The sequence below is a fragment of the Trametes versicolor genome (genome assembly GCF_000271585.1).
Source record: "Trametes versicolor FP-101664 SS1 unplaced genomic scaffold TRAVEscaffold_1, whole genome shotgun sequence".
In the NCBI taxonomy this organism is placed as follows: Eukaryota; Fungi; Basidiomycota; class Agaricomycetes; order Polyporales; family Polyporaceae; genus Trametes; species Trametes versicolor.
The window spans coordinates 338,189-358,022 of record NW_007360321.1 but is presented as its reverse complement, the minus strand read 5'-3'; the positions used below and the strand labels follow the sequence as shown (position 1 = coordinate 358,022).

The 19,834-nt window shown below is 59.3% G+C and overlaps 8 protein-coding genes across 8 annotated transcripts; 2 read left to right on the top strand and 6 right to left on the bottom strand.

Moving 5' to 3' along the window:
* Positions 1 to 302: 302 nt before the first annotated feature.
* TRAVEDRAFT_157540 (uncharacterized protein) lies at positions 303 to 3,469 on the bottom strand. Its single transcript, XM_008034352.1, has 11 exons — positions 2,748 to 3,469; positions 2,131 to 2,664; positions 1,960 to 2,070; positions 1,800 to 1,901; positions 1,565 to 1,737; positions 1,396 to 1,485; positions 1,292 to 1,320; positions 1,080 to 1,140; positions 944 to 993; positions 758 to 875; positions 303 to 703 (listed from the first exon to the last, which is right to left on the bottom strand). Exons 1-11 carry the CDS (start codon positions 3,361 to 3,363, stop codon positions 680 to 682), a joined length of 1,908 nt encoding a protein of 635 aa, XP_008032543.1. The 5' UTR covers positions 3,364 to 3,469; the 3' UTR covers positions 303 to 679.
* Positions 3,470 to 5,450: 1,981 nt separating this feature from the next.
* TRAVEDRAFT_80075 (uncharacterized protein) lies at positions 5,451 to 5,894 on the top strand (the record flags this gene model as incomplete). Its single annotated transcript, XM_008034351.1, has 1 exon — positions 5,451 to 5,894. A coding segment is annotated over one exon (444 nt), but the record flags the coding sequence as incomplete, so codon positions are not given.
* A 1,316-nt stretch (positions 5,895 to 7,210) lies between these two features.
* On the bottom strand, positions 7,211 to 8,789 carry TRAVEDRAFT_157536 (RCC1/BLIP-II). Its single transcript, XM_008034350.1, has 3 exons — positions 8,409 to 8,789; positions 7,440 to 8,353; positions 7,211 to 7,386 (listed from the first exon to the last, which is right to left on the bottom strand). The coding sequence occupies exon 2, from the start codon at positions 8,328 to 8,330 to the stop codon at positions 7,461 to 7,463; it is 870 nt and encodes a 289-aa protein (XP_008032541.1). The 5' UTR covers positions 8,331 to 8,353; positions 8,409 to 8,789; the 3' UTR covers positions 7,211 to 7,386; positions 7,440 to 7,460.
* Positions 8,790 to 8,932: 143 nt separating this feature from the next.
* On the top strand, positions 8,933 to 9,846 carry TRAVEDRAFT_157533 (uncharacterized protein). Its single transcript, XM_008034349.1, has 2 exons — positions 8,933 to 9,059; positions 9,117 to 9,846. The coding sequence occupies exons 1-2, from the start codon at positions 8,987 to 8,989 to the stop codon at positions 9,743 to 9,745; spliced, it is 702 nt and encodes a 233-aa protein (XP_008032540.1). The 5' UTR covers positions 8,933 to 8,986; the 3' UTR covers positions 9,746 to 9,846.
* A 170-nt stretch (positions 9,847 to 10,016) lies between these two features.
* On the bottom strand, positions 10,017 to 10,438 carry TRAVEDRAFT_41223 (uncharacterized protein; the record flags this gene model as incomplete). The annotated part of the gene is made up of 2 exons (XM_008033866.1): positions 10,017 to 10,113; positions 10,173 to 10,438. The coding sequence occupies 2 exons, from the start codon at positions 10,436 to 10,438 to the stop codon at positions 10,017 to 10,019; spliced, it is 363 nt and encodes a 120-aa protein (XP_008032057.1).
* A 737-nt stretch (positions 10,439 to 11,175) lies between these two features.
* On the bottom strand, positions 11,176 to 12,392 carry TRAVEDRAFT_25232 (uncharacterized protein). Its single transcript, XM_008033589.1, has 8 exons — positions 12,232 to 12,392; positions 12,120 to 12,164; positions 12,043 to 12,066; positions 11,897 to 11,974; positions 11,809 to 11,838; positions 11,682 to 11,753; positions 11,493 to 11,625; positions 11,176 to 11,436 (listed from the first exon to the last, which is right to left on the bottom strand). The coding sequence occupies exons 1-8, from the start codon at positions 12,329 to 12,331 to the stop codon at positions 11,340 to 11,342; spliced, it is 579 nt and encodes a 192-aa protein (XP_008031780.1). The 5' UTR covers positions 12,332 to 12,392; the 3' UTR covers positions 11,176 to 11,339.
* A 514-nt stretch (positions 12,393 to 12,906) lies between these two features.
* Positions 12,907 to 13,524, bottom strand: TRAVEDRAFT_67792 (uncharacterized protein; the record flags this gene model as incomplete). Its single annotated transcript, XM_008034348.1, has 3 exons — positions 12,907 to 13,144; positions 13,214 to 13,382; positions 13,446 to 13,524. The coding sequence occupies 3 exons, from the start codon at positions 13,522 to 13,524 to the stop codon at positions 13,048 to 13,050; spliced, it is 345 nt and encodes a 114-aa protein (XP_008032539.1). The 3' UTR covers positions 12,907 to 13,047.
* A 1,828-nt stretch (positions 13,525 to 15,352) lies between these two features.
* Positions 15,353 to 17,779, bottom strand: TRAVEDRAFT_138056 (uncharacterized protein). Its single transcript, XM_008034347.1, has 3 exons — positions 17,688 to 17,779; positions 16,405 to 17,607; positions 15,353 to 16,345 (listed from the first exon to the last, which is right to left on the bottom strand). The coding sequence occupies exons 1-3, from the start codon at positions 17,730 to 17,732 to the stop codon at positions 16,253 to 16,255; spliced, it is 1,341 nt and encodes a 446-aa protein (XP_008032538.1). The 5' UTR covers positions 17,733 to 17,779; the 3' UTR covers positions 15,353 to 16,252.
* Between the last annotated feature and the right edge of the window lie 2,055 nt (positions 17,780 to 19,834).

Genomic DNA, 19,834 nt, shown 5'->3' with positions numbered 1-19,834 from the left:
TCTACGCGGGCGATCACACCTCACTCACGAAACCCTGCTGTGTACGGGGGAGGCCATATACCACTTGTGGCGGGAAGTCTAGAGCTGGTGTACTTGGCTGCACCGCGTCGCGCAAGACCACTGCCCCCGGTGTTTTGAGTACAGATCCCTTTGAATCTTGGGCAGCGCGCCCCGCGCATGCCCCGGTTGCATCGGACGCCGCGCCTGTGCCTCTTTGTGCACAAGGGAGGAGATATGCCCAACGTGTAGAGGCCGTGGGGTAGCCCAGGCCTTACGTTCTTGGCCGTGTGATCTAAAAGTGTGGATTAACCACGTTCCTGTAGTGTGTCCGTGGGGATAGTTACAAAGCAAGGAGCGTGAGGCACGGCGTCGCATAATATATTGTACTGAGCGGGACAGCGATCGTAAAATCGGGTAGATGGTAATGTAATGACGACAGGGGAACTCGTGAACGTGGGATGTGGGAGGGAGCGGTGTATGTAGGGCAGCCCGGCCCAGAGTATCAGTATCGTTAGTATCCGGTATGCACATACAGGTATCATATTCACAGATGGTTATACTCAAACGACGCCAACCAAGGATCCGTAATGAGAGGGGGAGAGCACGCACAGCAACAGCGACGATATAATCTAACAGCGAATAGACAAGGACGACAGGGGTCGGCACTTGGACCGAAGCCCTAGGCACGCTTGGGGCGGTAGTTCTGTTGCGGCCATATTAACATTAAAACCCTCGTTCCTCCAGGGGAGACACGTACCTTCTTGATGCGATGACGCGTCATGCGCTTGCTCAGGTAGTGTATCATGCGCTTGATGTCGTTCTGCATGAACAGCACCACGACTACGACCATTACAGGCATCGCAATCTCCCAGAACCTACCAAGCGCAAATGATTAGTCCATGGCTTGCAGCGTGACATCCGGGTAATAAAAAATGAAACGCACAAGGCGTCGCTGTGATCCTGGACGGACGGCATGGTGGCGAAGTTCATTCCCTGCAGGCAGCGGGCCGTTAGCACACGTTTTGGGACGACACCCACAATCGATGGACGATGGGAATGCAACAGGGGTCTACACGTACAAAGTAACCCGTGAGCAGCGTTAGCGGCAGGAAGATAATCGTCGCGAGAGTGAGTTGGCGCCTAGAAAGAGTGCCGATGGTTAGCCGCTGCTTCTGTACTTCGCGCACATGCGCCGCGCGGGCAGGCCGCAGCAGGCGGTGCCTCCTCTGCTGCAGACGAGCCAGCTCGCCGGTGCAGAAAAAAAGGGCGCGACGAGAAAGGCTAGACTCACATCGTCTCGTTCATATCATAGGACGCCATCTGTGCATATACGGGTGCGTGAGTACCAAATGCTGACAGCCGACGAGGCGTTAACGTGTATGGAGGAAAACTCACGTTGAACGTGTAGTTGATCAGGTTGTCCGTGATCCCCGCGATCATGTCGAGGCTCGTCAAGATATACTCCATGTGGTCGTGTACATCCGCCTGAGCGTCGACAACCAGTCGGAGGAAACCCGATATTCCCGGTCAGAGTTTGGACACGGTTGGAGCGGACACTACGTACGAGGTAGATCTTGGCTTTGTGGCTCATGTACCCTTCCACCTTCGCGTTCGGGTCGACGTGCTCCCTGAGCGCCATTACCCGGTCTACGTCGTACCGCCGCAGGCCGTAGATGACGGTCTTGATAGGCTCGAGCGTTCGCTTGTGCAGAATGAGGTCGCCTTGCAGGATATGCACTGCGCCGCCGACAACACATCAGTCTTTACCCCCACCCTGACTTTGCCTGATCTGCACTTACGCCGACGGACCGTCTTCATGCTCGGCTTCAGCAACACAGCCTGCTCGATTTTCAAAATCCTGCCTTGGTACTCGTCGACGACCTCCAAGGCCTGGTCCACGACTGTGTTTCAGTCTCGTCAGTACCACAACTTGTCGTACACGGCGACGCAAGGACTCACCGAGATCCAATAGTGACTGGACCAGCAGCGACGGATCTGCAGTTGTACGCAGACCGGTATCGCGCTGCCGCAATCGCTCAGTAATCGGCGCAGTGAAGTTGAGGGTGTTGTCTGCAGTCGTCAGTTCAGTCACACCCTTTTTCCCGACGCGAAGCGCACGCGCGCACTCACCCTTGTGCATCGAGATGACCGTCCCGTCGCGCATCAGGAATATGCACAGCGGCGCGATGTTCACGTTCACGCGGTCCCCGCGCTTGAGCTCGCGGAGCAGCTTGCGGTTGCGCGCGTCCTTGTTCGCCTTGACCTCCTCCTCGAAGCCTGCGAACCGCGCCAGATTGGGCGCAGGCGGGCTCTCGACGTCCGCGCGGCCGAAGCGCTGGCGGAGCGTGTTTCCGTTACCGCGCTGGGTGGAGAAGCGCGATGCGTTCGCGCTGCCGTACATCGTGCGCTCGTCGTCGACGTCGGTCTCGGCGGCCTTCCCCGACTTGCCGAACTGGAACTCGGAGTCCTCTTCGTCGTCATCATCCATGTTTGTGGGCGACTCCGAACGGGGAAGGTGCGAAATGTTAGGGCCGCCGGTATCATCATCGTTTGACAGGGAATGACACAGGACACGCAGGAAGAGGTGCTTGTTGTAGTAATCGGCCTTGGATCGGGCGTTTCCGCGCTGGTGCAGTACATCTTCCAGCGCCAGGGGGTGCATGTCTGGCCACTAGAGATGAGCATACCATCGTTCGATGCGAGCTGTCCGGTTCGGACAGTTGCGAGCGGGGAAGATGGAGGCGTACCGTACTTGAGCGCCAACGCGCTGACGACGTCCCAGCTGATACCGCCCACATTGATCCAGCGAACCTTCACCCACGGCTCCCTCCGGCTAGCGCTGCTGTCTGCGAGCAGACGAATAAACTCCGCGTTCGTCATCCGTCCAAAGCTTGTCCGCATCGTTGAATAGTCGTTGACCTCGATGAGACATTGCTGCCGGATGTGGCCGTAGCTGAGGAACGCGGATGCGCGGCGGGGGTCGATACCAGGCTCGGCGCCGACACCGCGGCGGACCATCAGCGAAGATGTCCGCCGCATCGCCATCACTTTGCGGACAGTTGAACGGAATCGCTCCGCTGGCGTCAAGAATGATGGCCTTTGTGCGCTAGTAGGAGGCGGGGCCCCGAGCGGGGACGTGACTGGAGAGGTCGCATTGGCCTCTCGCGACCGGCGAGTCTGCTGGGGGGAGGTGTTGATGAGCGACGGTGACGATTGTATGTCTTCATTTTTGACATGGGGGCGCACGCTTGGTAGCTTCTCTGCAGTCGGGCCGTCGTAGACAGGGGATGTTGCGAGCCCTTCGTCGAGGTCTGGAGTGAGCGAGCGGCCATCCGAGTCGCTGAAGCTGTTCTCGCGCGGCATGCCGTATCACGTCGTAGCTGAGCTTTTGAGCGTCGTCGGAGGCCGCAGCAGCAGCGGCAGTGAGAAGCTGGCGAGGAGATGGGAGAAGGAGAGAGAAATGCGGGGTGATGGGCGGAGCGGGCGCGTCGCCATCGTGTTCCTACTTTGACGGGCGTCTAATTATTACTTGCCTAATTTAGTTACCGACCCGCCCATAACGCCGAGTCTCAAAATACCCGCCCCTGTTCCTTGTTCTCTGCCTCACCCTTCCCAGCCTCGACCGCTCTCTTCCAGGCTGTATCCGCACTTCACCGACTTACGAAGGCTCCTAGATGATGAATATACAGCACTCTAACATCCATTTCAGACCCGCTTGCATAGTTTTTACGCTGGAGCTATCTGCAGCTGCGGCGAAGATCCGCCGCATTTTGACATGCCTCATGGTCGATACGACCCTCGGGGCTGCCCTCGGGCAACTGCGCCCTATACACGTTGGCCGAGATCATTGAACTTTGTAAGTATAGATAAAATGTTGTTCAGGAGCAGACCTGGGTGTTCAAGTACTCTCGAAGATACCTATGGAGTCAGCGAAGCATTCGGTGCGTGAATGTTCATGAAGTGATTCCTCACAGCTCCTGCACCGCATCGACAGTAGCGTTTTCCTTTGCGTTGTCTGAGCCTGATGGGCTATCAGTTGGCCCTGGGTAGCATGGGAAATTTGAAAAAGGCGTCATCTTGTCAGGCTTTGACATTCAGCGAGCTCAGACTGGAATGCATCGTGCATGACATCGAGGCCACGATCACGGAAAGCTGTTGTGCCCGATCATGGATGTACTGTGGATATGGCGTATCTACCCTCCTTCGCAATGCCGGCGGGAGATAGGCTCGCCGCAGGAGATGGACAAATCAGTGGGGAAGCGGGTGTTTGAGATATGTGGTCGGACATCCTGCTTCCTCAGCTGCTCCTCCAGACCGCAGTGCGCCCATGTGGCTCTCAGGTTTGCGCTGCGACAACCGGGAGGAACATATGCTGACACAGGCTTAAGATACCCCTTGGCATCCCTCACTCACCGACCACGCCCATAGGTGCACACAAACTCAAACAAGTTGTCGATCGCCAAGTATCGGGGACGCGCTCGGCGGCCAAGTCGATCTCGGAGGACGCGTTCGGGACGTGATCGCGTGCGCACGTGACCGCGTCGCCCGCAGAGCAACGTCCGCTGCGCTCATCAACTTCTCTCCGACGACGGGGGTTCACATGGGAATATTGTGGTCATTTTACGTATCCATTTTACAGGCGTTGACAGTGGGACATGTGGATGGTCGCCATCGACCCTCGCCCCCTAAGCAGCAGCCTTGTCGCCGTGTAGGTCCAAGTTCCCATTACTTCGTTCAATCGATGAAGCCTTGATTGTTTTTGTTATTAGGGACACACATTTGCACATATCCTCGAAAGAAGAGTGAGACGATTCCCAGAAGAGCACCACCGGCCAGATCGTGGGCCAATCATTGAATCAATATCGCTTGTCTGTCACCTTCAGACACGTTCAAATGGTCAGTTCGCCCGTCCGACTCCTCCGGCCACTGCGCAACTAATCCGCCTTCTCCTGATATTCCGGCGGCCGGTCAAAAAGCCATGCTTCCCCAGCGAGCGACAATCGTTGATGCTTGTGCATGCGGCAGATCTGACAGCACTCCATCACTTCGAGCCTGTGCGTAGGCACGACCGGCTTGCGACCCGGCCAACTAGTCTCCATCGCCACACCCTTCGAACCTCCCGTGGGACAGTCAAAATCGCTAACCTATTGCATCCGCAGATGCTGGCGCCACACGCATCCGCGGTATGTGGATGCCACTGCACCCCCCGCCGTTCCCTTTCATCTCTTCACTCTTCCCGCTGAACTGACGTCCCTTTATTCGCCAGTTTCTTGCTTTCTCTCCGGCTGGACCGCCCTTTTCTGACGCATCGCGTGCTGCATGTCAGGCCGGTCCAACGACGCATCCGCGCCATGCCACCACCCCGCTCCCTCCCCACGCTCCCCCACCTCTTCTGCGCGCTCCTTCTCGCACTGCTCTTACTCGGCTCCGCCCCCTCCGCCGCACGCAGCGTGAACTACACGATCGATGACGACGTCGGCGACAGCAACTCCGGCGTCGTGCCCACCTACGCCCCCGCCGACGCCTGGACACAGGGCGGGACGGCCGACGTCGACCCCCTGCAAGCTTTCCAAGGAACGTGGCATGCGGCCACATACGACCCTGACGACACGGAGGCGCGCACGGTCACGGCGACGTTCCAGGGCAGCGCCGTGTATGTGTACCATATCCTTGCGAACGCGGCTGCGGCTACAGCAGGGTCCGCTGGCCTCGCGTTCTTCCTCGACGACGACTTCGTGGGCACGTTCACCTACGTGTCGGATGGAGAAGAGGATGTACAGTATAACGTCCCCGTGTACACCAACACCAGCGTCCCGCATGGGACCCACACTCTCCGCGTCGAGACGTCCGGGCCCGCCACCCCCGACGTGTTGTTTGACTACATCGTGTATACCGCCCGAGACGAGTTTGGGGGACACGGTGGCGGATGGCACGGCAGCGGAGACCGGGACCGGGAGGGCGGCGGTTCCGATGGCGATCCCTCCTCCACCACCAACTCCTCTTCTACCTCGATCTCCCCCTCTGACTCTTCCTCAACCCCCACTTCCACCTCCGACGGCGCTGATGGAAATGATGACGGAAGCTCGTCCCCAGCCTCCAGCACCTCCTCCACACCGACATCCGAGTCCGACACCGACGACGGGTCCTCGCGCGGCTTCCGTGGCGGCAATGGCGGCGGGGGCGGGCACCACGGCTCGCACGGATCCACCACGGCCGGCGTCATCGTCGGGGGCACGATCGGCGGCCTCGCGCTGCTCGCCATCATCGTCGGCACGATCATCTACTTCCACCGGCGGTCGCGGCGCGCTCGCTCGCTCGCCGGAGACGACGACGAGAAGCAGCTGCGCGCCGCCGGGAGTGGCAACGGCGGGCTCGGGGCTGCTGCTTCTGTCCATCAATATCATCCGCGGCCCAGCGTGTCAGGCACGACGGAGGTTTCGGTGCATGCTCCCCCGGGCCTGCCTTCTGTCTCTCACATACCGCCTGCGGCTGGGTATGACCAGGGGCAACCCGCAGATACGGATGTTTTGTCCGACCGTACGTCGCACTTGCCCCGGGCACCTTCGATATGAACTGACTTGGGCAACTGTAGCGTCATCCCCGTCTGCGCACGCCGAAACACCCGTGTCTGCTTCGGTCAACATCAGGCCACCTGTGCCTCTGTCCGCTAAACGCACACAACGCCAGGCTGAAATTGCGTACCAAATCAAGCTGCTCGAAGCGCAAATGCAGGCCCTTCTAGCTGACCCCGCGGATGACCCCACCCCCGAAGCCGGGGCAGCGCCAACAGTGCCAGACACGGCCCACGACAACGCGCTGCAGGCCGAGATACAGGTCCTACGAGACGAGGTTGCGAGTCTCCGGACGCGGTGTGAGCTCGAACAGAGGACGACGGTGGAGATCCCCGCGAGCGAAGCACCGCCGCGATATTCGCGCGGTAGCTGAAGCTATGCAGGAGACCCACCCCGAGATGCGATGAGCCGGGCGTGGGTGCAGCGAAGCTGATGACTGGCAGAGGACGGGACTTCGATGTATTTCTTCTTGAGTTTCTTCTGTGATGCTGGGTATCAGAACCGTGCTCTGTATTTGTTTCCTGCTCACCTATGTCCTCTCCAGCTCCCTACCTATATATCTCGCCCTACGTAACGGTAAAACCTTAGCTTGTCCGAGATAGAGCTGCGCATGTAACGAAGAAGTATATCGCGATAGTCATGGACTTCGTCGTAGGAATGTCGCCTGCTTTCAAGGTCGCTGATATTGTACATAGTATCTTCAGTTTGTTAGTATTCACGAATCGAGGACGCTATAGCGTTGACCGGACAACATCTCATGGGTCGCTTGAAAGGCGAGGTCTGAACGCTCCTGCCTGTTCATAAAGCGAGGGTGCTTTGATTTCTGTCAGTCGCTGAATAAGAAGCATCTGTGATACAAACACCCACCTCGGTCAGCGCGGCGGCGTATCACCGCTGCACTAATATCCAGCTCGTCCCACATCCAGCCCATACGTTCGCCACCCATCCTTGCTCGTCCCCGTACCGCGGCCAGATCTTCACGGGGGTGTCCACATCTTCCGTCCCGCCGGTGCCCAGGTTTCCATGTTCATTCCAGCCCCAGCCCCACACCTCTCTTCGCGGAACCGCCTCCGCGTTCCCAACACGCTCCACGACGCACAGTACATGCTCGCTCCCGCAAGCCATCTGCACGACTCGCCCAGCATCGGATCCAAATGGGAAGGCTACGGGACCAATCGTCTCCTCGAGCCCTTGGCCGCCTGTTCCGCGTCCCAACTGCGAATGCGAATTGCTCCCGGTCGCGACGACCTCGCCTGAGCCGAGGAGCGCGTATGTCCCGTTCCACGTACACCCGATGTGTTCGACCTCGCAGAGATCATTAAGTCCGCTGAGTTGTCCCTTTCGGTCGGAACCGAGTGCGAGGAGGGTTGCGGACGAGAGGAGGCAGACTGTGTGTTGGTTTCCCAAAGCAAGCTGGGTTATGTGCCCCGAGGAAGATATGGGTACGAGGACTGGGTGCGGCGTGAACGGGAGAGGACGGCCGGCGTCGTCGGACATGAGTCCTAGTTGGCCATGCCGAGCGGTTCCCCAGCCTACAACATACGTCTCAGTAGATCCGTCGGGGGAAGCTAGCAGAAAGCGCGCGATTGTATGATGTGGTCCGGTGGATAGTTCAAGCACCGTCAAAGTAGTCTCCGCATCTTCGGCCTGTATAGGACCACGCAGTGGGACAATATTGATGGGTGGTCTCGTGTCGCCCTGAAATGTCTGAGAACGCGTTCCACCTACACCGAGGTTCCCGAAGTCGTCTGCACCCATGGAGAGGAGTACGTCGTCCCGGCCTGGACAAGATAGCACAGTGTAAGAGGTCTCCCATCCCGCGGCAATCAGGCGCACCGTATATTCATGGAGAGGCTCCTCTTCGCGGGATTTGAGGGCATGTAAGTTGAGCTCAAGCAATCTGAAGACCGCCGTCGCGTTTGCCGTTTCTCCGCCCGCCCCTTCCACGGCCGCGACGTATGATGGCCCCAGCTGACCTCTACTCCCATCACCACAGCCCCAAAGCTCTGTCTTTCCGTCGCTCCGAAGCAGCAGAACAAGTGTATGATTCGCGCCGCATGAGATGTCTTCGATAGCCACTGTCCCTGGCGGCGGGTCTCCTGACGCGACCCCAGAGAATATGCAAGGCCTGAATTGGTAGGCATCCTCGAGATTTCCTGTCGCAAGCTGTCCGCGAGCATTCGAGCCAGCAGAAAACAAGGACAGAGCGGACATCGCGAGCAGCGCGGAGGAGATGGCGGTCTTGGTCAGAGTGGTGATCGGTCCGGCGCCGGTCACTGACGTCGAGCTTTCCCTTCACATCCGCCATGTTCGAGTCCCGCGCAACTCTCACTCAGACCACCACCGCGCACACAGCTTGCGTACAACGTCTCCAAAGCATTGCACAATAGCTCGCCTCAGTCGACTCTCGCGCTATGTCTGCTGCTCCAAGATGGGTCGAAGCGATCAACAAGGCTCTCAGCCACCCCGATAACAAGGGGAAAGTCAGTGCGTACACGGGTCCTTGATATCCTGGCGAGTATTCACGCTACATGTTGCATCTAGTTTACCAGGTCGCGACTGTCGACGCGCGCAATGTACCCCACGTCCGTTCCCAGGTGCACCGGGCCTTTATGAACCCAGAGGGTCGCCCAGATTTTCCAGTCCTGGTCACCTCAACGGACGCGCGCAGCCCCAAAGTCGCGCAGGTCCGCGCGAATCAGCGCGTCGAGCTCGCATGGTGGATGGAGGGCTCACAGGACCAATTTCGTCTCTCCGGCTTCGTGCGCATCTTCCCTTCGGCATCCGCACCCGGGGACACATCTCCTACGCCCGTCCCCTCTGGAGCGATCGCATTCAAGACGCTCGAGGACCAGGGCTTCGACTGGGACGCAAAGCGCATCGAGCTGTACAACACGATGAGCCCGGGCATGCGCGCGAGCTGGTGTTCCCCTCATCCTCCGGGTTCGCCGCTCGCGAGCACCGACGAGCAGAAATCATGGCCCAGCAAGGTCCCCTCGGAGCCCGAGAGCGAAGAGGACCAGAAGAACGCGGCGACAGCACTGAGCAACTTCGCGCTCATGCTCTTCGAGCCGATAGAGGTGGACTGGGCGGCGCTGGGGGTACTGCCGAACCGCCGCACCATCTTCACCAGGGACGGTGATAAGTGGAAAGAGCAGTCTGTGGTTCCTTAGGTCGTCTAAGTGAGTCTGGCTTTGATTTGGTAAGGACGTATGGCGGCTGTATGTCTAGGGAGCAGAAGTGGATGTACACTACCCCGTGTGTTGTATCGAGTACCGTGACGAGCGTGGCTTGAAGCCTCATGTTCGGAGGGAGAAGGCAAACTCTCTTCCCCATGGGAGCCTTCAACGATGACGATAGGCTCGATCGCCGGTATGTTTTCGGTTCAAGGCTTTGCTTAATGTACTGATACACCGATACACAGGATCACCAGTCGAGTCGTGTTCAAAGCACCGCAACAGCACCGATGGTGATGCTTCCGACTATCGTCAGCGCACTGGCCGCCAGAGTCTTCGAGATGCTGAGGCCGGGAGTCGCATGACTTAAAACCCAATCTCAATCAGCGACCAGAGCACCTGTGAGAGGTGAAGGAATACGCACTTCGAATGCGCCGGAACATGAGCTCCTGGACCTAGGCCTAGTCCATGACTATGCGACCCCGAAGATTTACGGCGGATGTGTGGCACGGTGACCGTCGCGGTCGCGGTCGCGATCGCCGCGCTGCCGGTTGAGGATAACTCGACGACAGGCATACCGGCGACGTCCAAGGTCGCTTGACTGGAAGCCCCATCCCGCTTTGTGTGTGGCGCAGATTGCACGCCGAGGGCCAGAAGGGAAAGGACAGCAAGGGAGTGGATGAACTTCATGGCGAGCGAAGTATGAAGGAATAAAAAAGGTAGCACCAGGCTAAAGAGAAGGAGAAAATGAGGGAGAAGGGTGAGTCCTCTCTGCTGCTTGCACGAGGTAGATGGCGTGGCTTATATACGTCTTGGAGGACGACACCAAGGCAAGCGCATGATATCGAAAAATTGCAACATGTCGATCGTCAGCGGCGGACCGATCTCGCCAGATGCACAGAGTTAACTAGACTGCGGGAGCATGGCAGTCGTTCAAATTGGGCTGTATTTCAGGCGATCCACAGTAATCCACGCATTCGCACTAGGGGCCATAGTTCCGACTCCGGTGAGTGGTTCCTCTCTTCACGAATGCCACAGTCCTCGGGTGATATCCTTATACCGGCGTACATTGTAGACATGCAGACAGCCCTTTGGGTATCCGCCCTATAACGCACCAGGAACCACCGGCACTCGTACTAGTCGCCAGAGCGGTGCTATCCGAACCAACACTGATAAAAGTTTGGCAGATCGGCGTCATATCCAAGTTAGCGGTGAATGATGCAATCACGACGAGCATCGGGCCATGTCTGTCCTAAACGCGCTCGGGATCTTAGCTGAACAACAGATGTACCAATTCCCTGTAAGTCCATTTCAAGACCGGCACCGTACCCGCTGCAACATCGACGGTGTCCTCGCCGTCCACATACAGTAGCATCTGACGAGGCGGCGATCACTTCCAGGATTGATGCAGCCTCATGCAGAGCTGAGGATGGTCAAAGTGTCTCGTGATCGAATACGCAAGCAAGCGTTCTACGAGAGTTCCTGGGTGGAGTCAGCGGTATGCTATTCCTCCGACGCTCTTCTCGTATAAGCCTACTGACGCCGTGACATTGTTGAAAGACGGCGAATCCAGCTACATTGCGTCTCGTCCTCAAAATACAGCAATGGCACCCACAGCGATGCTCCCAATCATCGTCAGCGCACCGGCCACCAGAGCCTTCGGGAACTTCAGGTCCGTAACGGCGTGGCTAAGAACACAGCCCCAGTCAGCAAGAGCTCGCATAAGAATTGAATACACACGCACTTCGTCTTCGGAGCCGCAGTGAAGACGTGTCCCGCGAACGAGGTCGGGAAGGCGCTCGCAGCAGTTCCCGTCGCGAGCGTAATTGCCGGCCCGCCAATGGAGGATACCTGGACAACAGGCGTACCCGCGACATCTGAGGGGACCTGGGTTAAGGCAAGTAGGCGGATCTATACGTTTCGGTGGCCTCACCAGCCAAGAAGAGAGACAATTGCGTTTCTGTGGGGGAGATCGCTGTCATGGCCTGCGCCATCACGAGGGAGGCTGGAGCGGCAGGTGAGCATGATGTGAAACGTTTCGTACACGTTTACCGGCTAACCTTCAAGCTCCAGGACAGCCCCAGTTCCCACTATACAGCGCTCTTCGTGAGGTCGCATTCGCGATCGAAACAGCGTGCGGAGACATACCTGCAGATGCCGCAGCTTGCGAGTTCGCCTGAATGGCCGTCACGATCTGGTCCGGGCTTGTCAAGGTTGCGGCGGACGCTGAATGTGTCATGCAATCGTGAGCACCGAAGTACACGTTTGCGCCTCAGGCACAGGAGAGTACTTACGGAACGCCGAAGCCAGGACCGAGACTACCAAACGGCTGTCAGAACGGTTCGCCACAGGCGTGGAAGTCGCAACGTACGTGGATCAAGGGACGTGGAGGACGCAGAGCTAGAGCTGCTTGCGCCTAGCGACGCTCTTCAGTACCGCAGTTCCAAGACGTCTACCGCTCACAACCCGTCGGAGATACATACTTTGACTAGCACTGGAACTCCCATCCCGCTTTGCGTGTGGTGCAGCCTGCACGCCGAGAGCAAGAAGAGCAAAAACAGAAAAGGACTGGATGAACTTCATGGCGAGCGAAGATAAGAAAGTGAAGAGAAAGGTAGCACCAGGCTAAAGCGAAGAAAGAAGATGGGGGAGAGTAAGTCTGCTCTGCTCCCTGCGCGGGGCGGGTGATATCACTTATATGCCATGGCAGGGTCGATGTCAAGGCACCCGCATGATTGCGAAACCTGCCATAAGCCGCACTGCATGCACGACTGTGGTCAGCGGCGACTCGGTCTAGCGCATCGGGCGACGCAGTGAGTGTGAGCGGTGCGAAAGGAACTAACCATCTATGTGGCGACGGACTGCCTTCGGTGCGTAGTATCTCCGTGACTGCGGTAGCATACTGGGAGGTCGTTGGGCGGTATTCTGGACTGTTGGCCCTTCTACGCACGCCGTAGCTTTGCGCAGTGGTTCAGTGATCTTGAAGTACTCGCAACGCCCTTCGAACACTCATAGCCAGCTTGTACGAACGTCGTTGACACTGGAAGACAGCCCATTCGTATGCCTCTTTTTCGGGTTTTCGGAAGTTGGGAGCGATCATTCATAGGGGATCAGACCGGTTCTATCACGAGCACTGCTGGACGTTTCAATTTGGCAGATCGGGCGTCATATTCGTAGTCATAGGTCAAAGATGCGATGTGAATGACAGATTTGAGATACATCAATTTCCTCTAGAAGTCCATGCCATAACCGCAACTGCATCCGCAAGTGGAAGGCGGTGTCCGTGCCAATGTCGCGCCCTACAACACGGTGACCGCGCCGAGGATGGTCCCGCCGAGGAGCGAGGCGGCCCCGTACAGGACAGAGTAGTCGAGGACGGCGCCCTGGAGCGCGTGGCTGTACGCGAAGGGTGTGATATTAGCAAACTGTAGACTCGAAAAGCGGGTGGGCGAAAGGCACACGTACTTCTTCGTCGTCCCGTTAGTCGCGGTGGTGTTGGCGGCGGTCGCAGATGTGGATGCGGATCCCGACGCCGTTGCGGACGCGGAGGTGCTGTTGGCTGCGGCGGATGCGGAGGTGCTGTTGGCTACGGCGGACGCGGAGGCGACGGCGCTGCCCGACGAAGCGGCGGACGCTGTGGGAACGCGAGAGCTGTTAGCATACAAGCATCGGGACATGGCCACAGGGAGGGACTCACAAGAGTTGTCGGCAGCCTGCACACCGAAGGCGGCGAGGGCAAGGGCGCAAGCGTAGAAGAGAGTGGAGGAGAACTGCATGGCTGGCTGTAGTAGTAGTACGAAGTAGGGTATAGGTCGTGTGTGTGAAGTCGAGAGATGCCGGTAAAGAACTGTTGCTGGATGGAGAGTACCCTCGGCCGCAGGTCAAGCTATATAGTATGCAGCGTCACATAGAGAGGGGCACTACGGTGACCCAAATCACTCCGGGCGCGTGCGCCCTACGGGACGCGCTGACTGTGGTGAGGGCCACATAGATGAACAGTGGCGCATTGCATCGCATCTGCCACAGGGAGACAGCGCAATCCGGTCAGTAGCAGGAGCTATGTCAACACGAGCGTGATCCAGAGGAAGTGCAGCGCCGGATAGGGCGGCCTGGCAGCGCAGAACATTCGGGCGAAGCTGCCCCTGGCGCATAAGGTCGCAGTAGCGGAACACCGCAGTCTGTTAATATCAGAGAAGAAAACTCTGTTCGATGTGAGCTCGTGGTGTTCATCTTCGTTATGGTCAACTCGGGTGTGAAAGATCCGAACTTGAAAGGACGAAATCGATAACTGGTGGCCACCACGACGTCTGGCATCTCCTTGACGGAGAAAAGAATGAGCATCAAGTTCGATATTGGCTGGTATCACGTTGGAGGGGCTCTTACCGTTCTATCCGAGGAGACCTAGGCAGTTCGCAGTATCAGTATCGCGTTTCCTGCGCAGCGCTCCGACGTATAGGGGAAACGTCCGCGGCGCATCGTCTGAGCGACATCCCGATGCCACGGGTACCGAGCCACGTTGTTCTAGGTACATCCAGATACGGCCCCTAGGGGTAAGTTCGCAGCACCAGCGCGACAGACGGCCCCTAGAAGATGATGCCAGGCAGCGCACCCGCCCAAGGGTATCTGGAAACGGTGATGAGATGATGAACGCGCCTTCGAAGTTCTATCTTGACCGTCTATGCTGTGTCCGGGAATCGGTGGCCTGCTGCAGCAGGCGTTCGGTATGGTCGTGGAGAGCTGGACAGTTGAACAGATGGTCGTCTGGCTGGTTGCTGCGGAGTGAGTGGAAGGGACACCGGTTCGAACTTCGCGATGCTAGTCGCCCTCTGGAGCGCACGAGAACAGGCCCTCAGACCGAGAATCGCCCGGCCAGGCGCGAAGGCTTATTGTTATGCACATATGCAGCGGAGTGCAACGAGTGGGAGGAGCATGGCGCGTCTGATCTTCCAAAACTTCGCCCGACCTGCAGCGTCGGTACGACCTAAGGCTCCCGTGGGTAATGTCGTGCCCTGCTCGTCCGTCTAGGTATAGCCAGAATACGACCGACGACGCGTTCGAGAGTCAAAGAGGGCGCACGTCGACGCGGAAGAAAGCCAACCTGCGCGCGTCGATCAACGCAGAACTCCCACGGGCGCTCACATCGTGGCGGAGTGCACGTCCGCATCCGGTATCCTCGTTCTTGCAACGACCACCGTCCCCTGAGTCCCAGTGATTCCCAAACTCCGCACGCACCGGCCCACCGCGCGCACCCCCCAGTCCGAGTCGCCGGCGGGAAAATCCACAGCTCGAGCGGGGCACATGTCCGGCGCCACCATCGCTCGCGAGCCAAAATGAAAGCAACGCGCACTCCGCCGCGCAACACCCGAGGCCTCCGGAGACGCCGCGCGTTCGTCTAAAAGGCCCGGAGCTCTATTCCCGCGGACGCATGCGCACTGATCAGCTTCATGTTCGGGCGTAACGGGGTCCGCGCGCGCGGCGCGCGGTGTACAGAAGCACCCACAAGCAACGTAACGCGGCGCCGCCGTGCGAGACACACTCACGGTTGTCTGGAGGATCTTCGTTCCTCGGGCTCGAGAGTGGATGCACGCGTGAGAGGAGGGACTGGGACTGGGTGCTCCGTAAAGCAAAGATGTATAAAATTATCAAATATGGGCGCGCGAGGGCTTACTCTAAGGTGGCGAACAGAACAACGCGTAACGAACGAGGTCAAGAACGAATGCGAATGCGGCGGAATGGGTAAACCAAAAAAGGGACCTCCTTCCTCGAGAGAATAAAAAGTGGCAGACACGGCCCTGCGGCGACGGAGGAGCCCCCTTCCCGTAGCGGCGTGGTCGCGCGCGGGGCGGATTAGCCCGTCCGTCCGTCGGGCGCGCATATCGTAGAGCTGCTGTACACATTACGCGCGGGGAGCGGGAGCGCGCTGGGGGGCGGGTGTACGTGTACGTCGTGGCGGGTGCGAGCTGAGCTGACTTGAGCGGGGATATGTGCAGAGTGGGGACGGCCGGGCGCAGGGCGGGGCGGGGTGAACGAATAGCGAGAGAGAGAGCAGCGCGGTCGATTACGGGGAACTTGGCATAGCGGGGCGCGAGCGCGAGAGCGGAGCGTAGACAGCGAATCTATTGGTCATTCTGGTAGTCGGAGAGTCGATGTCGGTAGTGCGAGCCGTGAGCGAGTCGGGATGTGCGATGCGGGACACGTGTGGGTGAGGAGAACGAAGCGCGGTGCGAACGGTGGATATGTGCACGGAATAGATTATGAGCCAAATGTATGCGAGGACAGAGACGGTGAGTGAGGGTCGTGAGTTGGTCGTGACGTGCGGGGCGATGATGGGACATGTGTTCGAATGTGTGTAGAGACGTGAGTGACGGGGATGGATACAGATGGAGCACAAATGGGCCAGTGTCCGATCAGGAGCAACAAGGCACATGTGGATACAAGGTGGGAATTAACACGCGACGAGCGCGCGATGGTGGGCGAATCTTAGATGGTGCAGATGTCAATCGGTTAGAGGGTCGTGGAAGCGCATGAAGCCATGTAGAGGAGGTTGTTGAACGACCGAGTGCGGGGATAGGTGGATGTGGGCACCGGATCACCGCGCTGTATTCGAGGTGCAAAGTTAGCGCTACTTTGGCAGAAAGGAAAGTTAGAGGACGCACAGTGATCGCGCGGAACGCCGGAACGTCATTGGTCTGCCTGAGCTCGATGCCCTTGATAGTGCAAGCAATGCGAACCGCGGAGAGCTGGGGGTGCTTGTCACCGCCGTGCCAGACATGCATCGTGACGACGCGGACGTCCGTGCTCCGCTTGATGGCCTGAATAACAGGCAGGAGCGCGGTGTCGCTATCGACGCTGAACGCCAGGTGCTGCAGGCCAGCGGGCAACGTCTGGTACACCCTTGGAGACGCCCAGGCACCCTCGATCTTGAGTTCGCGCAGCGCCGCACATCTCCGCACCGCGGCCGCGGCCTCGTGAGTGCCGCATGTAGGGAGAGACAGGGACTCGAGCGTCGCGCCGTGCTCAGAGATGAAGTACTCGAGCATATCTGGGTGGGGCTCGCGGGCGAGATCCAGGACCTTGAGACTGCCGACGGAGTTGTGCAACAGCCACCGCATGAACTCCATGGAGGGCGAGGACTGGAAGTTAGTCCGGAGCTCACGCAGGACGCAGGGGAAGGGCTCGGCGTTATCGCGCTCGAGCTGGGGCGTCGTGCCGCTGATGTCCAGCGAGGTGAGCGAGGGCCACACGTCGAGAAGCTGGAGAAGCGAGGAGCTGTTGTCGGACCAGTTGGAGAACTGAAGCGCCGAGATCTGCGGGCCGGCGCGAAGGATGTCGAGCGTGCGTTCGTCGAACGAGGGTGCAGACCTCTTCATGCGCGAAGCATCCGGCGACCCGATGATGTCCAGACCCGGAGCGCCTTCACCGTACAATGAGACGCTGAGTTCGTAAAGGTTGGGGCAGAGGGAGACGGCGCGTGCGAACGATTTGTGAGAAAGCCGGTAGCGCTGCTTCTGGTCCAACACGACCTTCATGCGGACTACGGCATCGCCAAGGTAGCAACCTCTTGGGGTCGCACGGTCGACAGCCTGTTGGAAAGCAATGGCCGCGGTCTGGTTGGTGAGGGTAACGTTACGGAAGAGGAGCTTCTGGGCAACAGAGGACCAGTTCTTGCAGACGAGCGAGGTGTTCTTGAGGAGCGCGTTGTACGCAGGCACGTCCTCGCCCTCGTATGCGGACTCGAGGATGGTCATAACAATCTCCATCGGCATCGGCACGGAGGGTGCCTTCGGCTGGAGCCGCGCGATGGGTTTCTTGGGAGGGTAGAGTGTCGTCAGGTCGGGCTGGACATCGTGTGTGGTGGACTGGGGGTGATGTCAGCACCAAGAACATTGGGCGGAACACGCTGATGACAAAGAGCACGCGATGCGTAATGAGCACTCACTCGTTTGGAGGAAGAGGCGAAGAAGAGGAAGCCAAGGTAACCCATGGCTGGCAGACCTGCGTGGACGGCGGAGAGGGCTGCGGGGGGAGTCGGGACGGAGGAGGGGGAAGGGGGGCGGAGGTCGGGAGGGGGAGAGGCGGGCAGGAGGGCGTATATATAGTGGCGGCCATGGGAGGAGGAGGAGAGAGACGCTTTCCGGAGGCGCGAGCATGCACCAAGACGCGACGTCAGCCAGGCGCCCTCGGCCGCTGCCGTCCACAATAGCCAATCGTCCGGCCGCGGATCTCGCAACCTCGCCGAACCTGCCTATTCCGGCCCTCCGAGTCAACGATCCCGGCTTCTTCCCTCGAAAGCCTAAACCTGTCTTTCGCTTTCTCCGCCACCCTGACTCTCCAAGACTCACTTCCTCCTCCTATTTGCTGCTCTCGCTCTCAGTGCGCCCACAGTTCTCGCCCAGCATCCTGTTCACCCGTAAGATTTCACGCGGTGTCAAGCCCGCCGCACGCCGACCCGAATACAATAAGACGTGTCCCGTTTATGCGGCCCGCAACCCTGCGGTGTGAACAGATCCGATCAAAACAGGCAACCGGACCACGCAGTCGCGTCCAGCACAACAAAAAGATATTGCCCCGCCCCGCCGTGCCCTCTGCCGCCGCGCCCATCGAAGCATCCGTCCGCGTGTCTCGCAGGAAGACACACAATAAGAATGAATCACGTCCATCTCGTCCACCTTCCCCCCTGACTCGTTCGCCTCCGGCCTCAGAGGCCCCGTCGGCCATGAACGTTCTCCTGTTCTGCTTTCGCGGCGCAGCACGCTGGGCAGCGGCTCGCGAGAGCACCCGACCGCCGCGACGCCCCGCCGCCCTGCACGCACGCGATCCCAGATCTCCGCCCCCGTCCCGCCGAATATATACGGTGCCCCGCCCGCACAGCCGCAACGGGCCACTGAGTCGTTTGACACGCCCAAAGCGCACTCGCAGCCCTGCCCGTCGCGCGTTTCACCGACCCCCGTTCGTCATGCCCACTGCTCGTGATCGTTTCATCTCCACTCTCCAGGCGCATAATTGCATTCTTCTCACTCTCATTCCGTGCCCACATCGCCACCTCCCGCGGGCGCGCCGAGCCCTCTTCTCCGTGCGCGCCTCCGCGCAGCTGCCGCAGTGCCCACGGGGGCAGAACAGAACGTTCTCTCTGCGCGGGCACTGCTGTCAACGTCAAGCCGCGCGATGCCATAGGACGCACGGCGTACCAGGTTGGTCATCGCCTCTCCGCTTGAGTCAGGCTGACGTCTACGTACATCCACAAGGGGAACGGAGCAGAAAATACGCCTAGAGGCCCGCGCCTGTGCCCCGGCGGCGGTACGACGGCGAAGCCCGCCAAACCCAAATTTGCATTGCCGGGCTGTACCCGCCCGCGCGCCCGGGCCCGCGTACGGCAGCCAGACGGTGGCACGTCGCCCAGCGTCCTTGACAGTATTCACGGTGACACGCCGTATTCATTATCGGGCCACGCTGCACGCCTTGCGGCCTGTCCAACACCCTCGCCGACTGCGCGTGCCTGTTGACGCCATGCAGCACCCGCTCAACCAGCGTAATTCGCCGCTAGATGCGCGGGGTGGCGTGAAGGTTGGTATCGGCGCCGGCCCTGCGGCGCGCTGCCCTCGGGCTCGCACGGCGTAGGGTAACACCGCAACCGCATACGCAACATAGCCGAGGACGTACCATGCAGACACCCTCGGATCGTGCGTGGCAGCAGACGGGAACAACGTCCTCCTCAGGAGGCTCCTGTCGCAGTGTCACATCGAACCCGCGCAGAAGACAAGGGATGGCAGTAGGTGTCCAGTGGCGGCGATGTCGGCGTTCTACCATGGACCTCAATGGAACGCGCGCCGTGTTAATCCCTGCACTTGCGCGTTTGGGCGCACTGCAGCCGCCACAACGTCCATCGACAAATGTGGCGCGCCGACTTCCAAACTCCTCGGCCTTCTACCGCAGACCGAGGACAGGTGGGGCTGCGCAAGCGACCTGTGGCTTTCTATACGATCATCCTTGGAGGCCCTTCGACGGCTGCCGCGCACACGTGCCGCCGAGCACGGAGCCGCTGCGGCCTGGAGCCTGGCGCGTCGCCCACCCTCGGGCTCGCCGTTG